At 52.3% G+C, this 7506-nt stretch overlaps 1 protein-coding gene across 1 annotated transcript; it reads left to right on the top strand.

Annotated features, from left to right (window-relative positions):
- Positions 1 to 355: 355 nt before the first annotated feature.
- On the top strand, positions 356 to 5084 carry LOC119107752 (C1q-related factor; the record flags this gene model as incomplete). Its single annotated transcript, XM_037231305.1, has 4 exons — positions 356 to 443; positions 3190 to 3377; positions 3915 to 4045; positions 4886 to 5084. Coding segments are annotated over 4 exons (606 nt in total), but the record flags the coding sequence as incomplete, so codon positions are not given.
- Between the last annotated feature and the right edge of the window lie 2422 nt (positions 5085 to 7506).

Raw genomic sequence — 7506 nt, 5'->3', positions numbered from 1 at the left:
CAGCTGGACTGCGTTTCCGAGACTGAAGCTCGCCGGCGGAAATGGTCCTGCAATAACACTGTCTTACGCCAGCACAATGTGGGCGCTGTTAAATGTGGCGCGAAACTGGGGTGCCCTATATTCCATTGCGCAGGGAAATCAAGACCGCTAAAAACGGCACAATCCATAGCGAACATACTTTCAAACCGTTACGTTACATTGCTGTATCTCCCATGTACAGAGCGGATCCAAGAACAGCACACGTGTGGTTACACTGCAGCCCATGCAGCCCGCTGTCCTTTATGACCTGCACGTCGTCAGGCTGCTGGCGGTCCTGACCGTGGCCGCAGCCGGTCGCGCCGGCCGTGTGGGGCCCGGCCTGGCCGCCGTGCCCGGCAACAAGGCGGACCAGGGCGAACCGCTGCTGACCCCCGCGGCCGCCATCGCCGCCGCCGCCGCCGCAGGTCAGTCGGGGTCAGACGAAGGGCAGCAGAGATTACCTGGGGCCATTTGAAGGTCAGGGTGGGCTAGATGAGGTCAATGTTGAAGACAAGGAAGAGGCTGGTTCGGTTCAGTGTTGGAAGTCATGAGGAGACTGAATGATGCCAGTGCTGAAGATCAGGGGGTAAGCTGGGGCCAGTGTTGAAGATCAGGGGGTAAGCTGGAGTCAGTGTTGAAGATCAGGGGGTAAGCTGGGGCCAGTGTTGAAGATCAGGGGGTTAGCTGGGGCCAGTGTTGAAGATCAGGGGTCAGCTGGGGCCAGTGTTGAAGATCAGGGGGTAAGCTGGGGCCAGTGTTGAAGATCAGGGGGTAAGCTGGGGCCAGTGTTGAAGATCAGGGGTCAGCTGGGGCCAGTGCTGAAGATCAGGGGTCAGCTGGGGCCAGTGTTGAAGATCAGGGGGTTAGCTGGGGCCAGTGTTGAAGATCAGGGGTCAGCTGGGGCCAGTGTTGAAGATCAGGGGGTAAGCTGGGGTCAGTGTTGAAGATCAGGGGTTAGCTGGAGTCAGTGTTGAAGATCAGGGGGTTAGCTGGGGTCAGTGTTGAAGATGAAGGGGTAAACTGGGGCCAGTGTTGAAGATCAGGGGGTTAGCTGGGGCCAGTGTTGAAGGTCAAGGGGTTAGCTGGAGTCAGCGTTGAAGATCAGGGGTTGGCTGGGGCCAGTGTTGAAGGTCAGGGGGTTAGCTGGGACCAGTGTTGAAGATCAGGGGTTAGCTGGGGTCAGTGTTGAAGATCAGGGGGTTAGCTGGGGCGAGTGTTGAAGATCAGGGGGTTAACTGGGGCCAGTGTTGAAGATCAGGGGAGACTGGACGAGGTCAGCGTTGAAGATCAGGGGAGGCTAGCAGATTGGACATTTTAAAAAGTCTGTGAAAGGTCATCCAACGATCAGCTCGAGGGCATCGAAAGGCCTGGGTCGGTGTGCCGAGGGAGAGGTGACGGACAGGTGGGCGCCACTCAGGGCCAGCCGGACGTCAAAAGTTTCTGCTTAAGTCTAGGCGATTCTCAGCTGGTGATCGATGACCTTGAAATAGGGAAGGAGCATCTCAGTGGCACGAGAACTGCGAGTGACAGCGGCCGACCCCACCCCAGAACAATATCGAATTGTTTAAACGAAGGGTTCAGTATGCATTTGAACCTTATCCAACTTTTGAACTCCTAAGCGTTGACAAAAAAGTCAACACCAAATTGGCGCACCATTGCACGGCGTTATGTTAGAGTAGACTAAATCCTACCCAAAATATAATGCTTCACACAAGCCAGGCTGCTTCCTGGGACTCGGCCCACCCAACCGTGTTAATTTTTTTCCGTGCCTGTGGGATTTTCTGTGGTTAGCTGTTAATTGAAGGGATACATGAGACCCGCTGTGATGAACACGCAGAAGCCGTTCCTGGGGCGTGACGGGCGAGGTGTTAGCGCCTCCAGTTCCCATGTGTGTGTGTGTGTGTGTGTGTGTGTGTGTGTGTGTGTGTGTGTGTGTGTGTGTGTGTGTGTGTGTGTGTGTGTGTGTGTGTGTGTGTGTGTGTGTGTGTGTGTGTGTGTGTGTGTGTGTGTGTGTGTGTGTGTGTGGTGTGTGTGTGTGTGTGTGTGTGGTGTGTGTGTGTGGTGTGTGTGTGTGTGTGTGTGTGTGTGTGTGTGTGTGTGTGTGTGTGTGTGTGTGTGTGTGTGTGTGTGTGTGTGTGTGTGTGTGTGTGTGTGTGTGTGTGTGTGTGTGTGTGTGTGTGTGTGTGTGTGTGTGTGTGTGTGTGTGTGTGTGTGTGTGTGTGTGTGTGTGTGTGTGTGTGTGTGTGTGTGTGTGTGTGTGTGTGTGTGTGTGTGTGTGTGTGTGTGTGTGTGTGTGTGTGTGTGTGTGTGTGTGTGGTGTGTGTGTGTGTGTGTGTGTGTGTGTGTGTGTGGTGTGTGTGTGTGTGTGTGTGGTGTGTGTGTGTGTGTGTGTGTGTGTGGTGTGTGTGTGTGTGTGTGTGTGTGTGTGTGTGTGTGGTGTTGTGTGTGTGTGTGTGTGTGTGTGTGTGTGTGTGTGTGTGTGTGTGTGTGTGTGTGTGTGTGTGTGTGTGTGTGTGTGTGTGTGTGTGTGTGTGTGTGTGTGTGTGTGTGTGTGTGTGTGTGTGTGTGTGTGTGTGTGTGTGTGTGTGTGTGTGTGTGTGTGTGTGTGTGTGTGTGTGTGTGTGTGTGTGTGTGTGTGTGTGTCGTAAGGGGGAGGGCATGGCGTCAAACTCCAGCATCGTCGTGGCTCCTGACCGCTGGTAAAGCTAGCCCCTGCAGTTGTTGAGGCTCCATTAAAAAGTGCGCGATGACGTGCTTAGCGTTCCTTGAGAAAGACGCACGAAAGCCTTTAACTATTGTGAGCGGCGCTGCATCAGCAGAACGTCACCCGCCAGCACACACCGCGGCGAGGCAGAGTCTCAGGCAGACACAGGACAGACTTTGTGCTGCGCTCGCCGTTATCTAACCCTTGTATGCTGAAAGTAGGGTATTTGCATTAGTGTTTCTCATAAGCGCAGGAACGGAGGGGTGGGTTAGGGCGGGGGGGGGGGGGGGGGCATTACATCTCCACTTTCTGAGCATGCCGAGCATTAACCCTGTGGTGACGCATTTGAAGAATCGACTCCAAACATGGTTTGGCAGCCCCACGTTCTGACACGTGCCCGCGTCTACGGTGTTTCCGGTTTACCCCGCAGGTCTCAGCTCACCTACTGTGTGTTGCTATGCTGGCAGGCAGTCCCGGCGCTACGGTGCCGCCCAGCAGTCCTATCTCCGCCGTGCTGGGCACGTTTAACCCCAGCAGCGCCAACCACTCGACCTCGACCCAGGTCACGGCCGGGCCGAACGACTGCCGCACCGTCGCCTTCACGGTGGCCAAGGTCAACTATCAGAGGCGCAAGGCCGGCACGACGGGCACCCAGGTCACCGACTTCAGCGGGCTCGGGCAGCGCTGTGGCCTCAGCAGCAGTGCTGAACCCATAGCGCTGCCCAGGAATGGCGAATGGCGGTGTGGAACTCTCAGGGGGTAACTGCATGTAAAGCTATATTTGCTCTTGATAATTGCATATTTTGCATATCATTTTCAGACACACAACTGAGCTGCCTGGAAGTTACGAATGGTTTCACTAGAACGCGTAACGCTGTGAACGCTGTGCGGCTTCCACAGAGCCAGGGCTTTAATAGATGCCGTCTCCGAGAACAATTTGCATATAGCAAGTTTGTCGGCGTCCTATGAAATTAAAGCAGCTGTCCGCCCCACGCTCGTTGCAAGCGAACTTGAGTGAAAACTTTTGCCAGTTCGTATGGCATCTCTTAGAAAACATTTCACTGGCCTTACCTTAATTACACTTACCAGCATTAAGTCTCTGCGGCCTTTAGCATCATAAACTAAGTAGGCACAGCGCCTGATACATTTCAGCTGTTGTACGGCAGTGCTGATTTGCCAGGGCACCCCGCAGGTGGTATTTGACGACATGGTCACGAACGTCGGGCGCGGCTGGGACGCCGCCAGCTCGTCCTTCCGCTGCTCCTGCCCCGGGACGTACTTCTTCACATTTCACGTGCTGTCTCCCGCCCAGGGAAGAGCCAGGTGGGTCGGCGCCAGTTGGGTGTGGCAGTTGGGTGTTGGGTGTTGGGTGTTGGGTGTTGGGTGCTGGCGCCGGTTGGGTGTGGTGAGACAGAAGGCGGCTGTCGTCAACGCTTCAGGTTGTCGGTTTGAGCATGCTCGAGGTGCACTGTTGTTCATGGTGTATTTAGACTACATGTAGTAATAAAGTCGCCATTTATTCTTGTGCAATTCCTCGCCACATATTTTGTACGCGCTTGAATGTTGTGGATGTACATGTCGTTGTTGTTGGACATTCGCTTTTTAATTGTGCCGCATGGAAGTCAAAAATTTTGAATTGTGATTCAGATAATTGTAAAAAAGAAGGTCTTGCCTCGAGCGATTCCTCACGTCCATCTCAAGGTTAGTGATCAAATCCACTCAAATCTCTCATGTGTTTCACAAATGCAACCCAAAACCAAACACATAATATTTCAATGCATCCTTCGCTGCAAATATTTGACCCTTTCCAGAGGCTGAGAAATGTAAAGCAGTTTGTCCGCGGAAAGCCAGCTGAAAGTGCTGCACGCCAGCATGCCTGACCGCCGCTCGTGTCTCGCCACAGGGTGGACCTGATGCGGAACATGTGCCTGACCGCCGCTCGTGTCTCGCCGCAGGGTGTACATGATGCGGAACATGTGCCTGACTGCCGCTTGTGTCCCACCGCAGGGTGAACCTGATGCGGAACATGTGCCTGACTGCCGCTTGTGTCCCACCGCAGGGTGAACCTGATGCGGAACATGTGCCTGACTGCCGCTCGTGTCCCACCGCAGGGTGAACCTGATGCGGAACATGTGCATGACCGCCGCTCGTGTCCCACCGCAGGGTGGACCTGATGAGGAATACGCGCCGCGTCATCAGCGCCGAGGCCAATTACGGAGGGTTCGACACCGGCTCCAACTCGGCGGTCGTTCAGTTGGTCGGCGGCGACGTCGTCTACCTCTGGCTGGCCGAGGGCTACCTCTATGAGAACGACGCCCGCTTCCGTGGCTTCAACTCGCTGTCCGCGTACAAGATCGGCTGAGAACAACTTCCGCCTCCGAGCATAGCGGGATGGGATGCGGAGATGGCGACCTCTGTTAGGTAGAGCCATATGTCACTGTTTCCTGCGCAATGGGATGTTTTTAGGACCTTGTCTCATAAGACACACGCTGCGATGCCATTGGAGAGCACGATAGTCGAGGAAGTGGACTGCACGACGAACAGCGAACAGCTGGCAGACCAACCGGGAATTGGGATGTTTAGTGCCATCTGTGCTTGGCCGTGTATTTATCTTGCCGAATACACCGCTATTTGCTGACGAATTTCTTTGAGTTGGCACATCGAACCATCCCAGTGACCCACGTCCTGACCTTTTTCACAACCACCTCAAATTTTGTTCACAACACGCGGTTTGGAAACATTGCCAAAGAGCTCGTTGTGCGACGTGAGAAGATAGCGGGGACAACATACGCAAAAGTTCTCAGCCCGCAGTCAGAAAACTTTGACAACTGATTCCAATGGGCTCGGGCAATGCGTCAGGAAGTGTTTGTTATGCTTAGTTTAACGGTGGAGGTTTACTGATGCTCGGACTGATTTGACGTTCACGAGCTATTCGACAAACACCATTGCTTTGAAGCTGACTGGCTGTGGAGATGCCTTTACATGGGCTATGAGTCTGACCTGTTTGATCTGAGTGATTTGACAATTTTAATCGACGTTATCGATGAATCTGCAAAGATTTGCACCGTTGAAAATGGTGGCTATTAAGTCACCATCATACGAGTACGAGTACGAGATCATTCGAGCATCATACGATGCGAGCCACGCTTAAAAGTATTCCGCAAAATGCAAATATTTTGGGGCGAATAATGATCACAAACAATGAACTGGATAGCACACTAGTGCAGTTTCAGGGCCAATTCCCTTCCGATCTGGACCTGAGCCTCATGCATTTGATATGGACATTTGAGGTGGAAACTGACGTTGACCGCCTTGCTGTCGATTACTGGTACAGCTATGGGTCGACAGTGTTGGAATCCATTAGTTAGCTGTAGCCGGTACATTCGTCTATACCAAACAGATGATCTTATTTCCCGTCTCCATCTGTTCTAGTTGCTTATATCTGACATCATTTTTTGAGAAAGGTCCAAGCCGGCCAGACCCCAGATTTGTCATCATGTCGCATACCCGTCTGCATACAGCGACTCAGGCCTTTGTCAGTACGCTTGTTAGCATTTTCCTGCATTGGCGCTCATCAGTCCCATATCGCTGGGGTGCTGGGTCGTCGAGGTCAGCAGCTCTGGTGTCGACCAACGTTCCATAGTCTTTCGCAATGTTAGAGCTTTAATCACATCAATTCATTTCAAGTTAAAAGGAGTGTTCCCTATTTACGTGGGGTTTTGAACTGAAATAGCTATCAAAGACCTTTCGGTGGCGTTCACAATCCCGCCCTTTTGAAGACCTAAGCCACTCTAGTTTCTGAGCTATACAGCCGCGAAATTGGGGAACGGAATATCGAGGAAAATATTTCAAAGTGCCTCAGTATGCGTGACGTCATCATAACGCCATTAAAATCCTGCCATTCTATTAACCACGCGGCGATGAGGGCCAACATAATAATTGTCGAGGCATTTATATATGGCGTTCGTAAGAGCGGTTTTCTGACATAACGGCCGTCAAAGGGTACTCAAGCAATGTTGAGCAAGGTACGATGATGAAATAAAACTTGAATGCATTGAAGAGCGTATTTACTTAAGTTAGAATTGTGCTGCTTAAAGCAGTATTTTGCACCTTTTTCACGTTAGCCGCTATGTGGGAGCGAAATATTAATGATTTTTGATCAGGCAAGCAACGCCCATCTAATAAAACATTTGGCTCGCAAATATCTACTAACTGACACAAAGCAGCTTTTGAAACATTACCCTTGTTGTTCCAAGATTAGGAAGAAGAGCTATTAGATGTTAAAAGAGACCTCTTGATGGCAAAAACATCAGGTGTCCAAAAAGTCGTGAGGATATAGCTTTATCCTCTGGCGAACAAACGTATCGCTAAGCAGTCAGTAGCCCATCAACAACCAGACGAGCACTGAAGTGGCCAGAAACGCTCACGAGCAATCAAGGGTTTCCCTGCGTGACCAGTGAGCCTGGGTGACCACCAAAGACCCTGAGCGGCAGAAGGGAACAGACCCATCAGGGGCTTCCCACCAGCGCCAGCTATCACAGCCTGTCAGCGGCCAGAGGGCCTGAGCACACCGAGGGCCGAGAGAAGTCAATACCACCCCTGAACGGTTGTTGTCATCGTCGCTTTATGACGCCTTCAGCTGCTGGGGTTATATGGCGTCAGTTGCCTCTCACTTCTCAGGAAGGACGAGCTAAGTGACCTCGGAACTACCCAGAGCCCCTTTGACCGTTCTAGCGTAGTGGTTAAGACGCTCATCTGAGAAACCAGAGGTACGGTATTTGTTT

Source organism: Pollicipes pollicipes, unplaced genomic scaffold, assembly GCF_011947565.3.
Source record: "Pollicipes pollicipes isolate AB1234 unplaced genomic scaffold, Ppol_2.1 Scaffold_2555;HRSCAF=2994_pilon_pilon_pilon, whole genome shotgun sequence".
Classification (NCBI taxonomy): Eukaryota; Metazoa; Arthropoda; class Thecostraca; order Pollicipedomorpha; family Pollicipedidae; genus Pollicipes; species Pollicipes pollicipes.
This window is presented reverse-complemented; position numbering and strand designations above follow the sequence as displayed.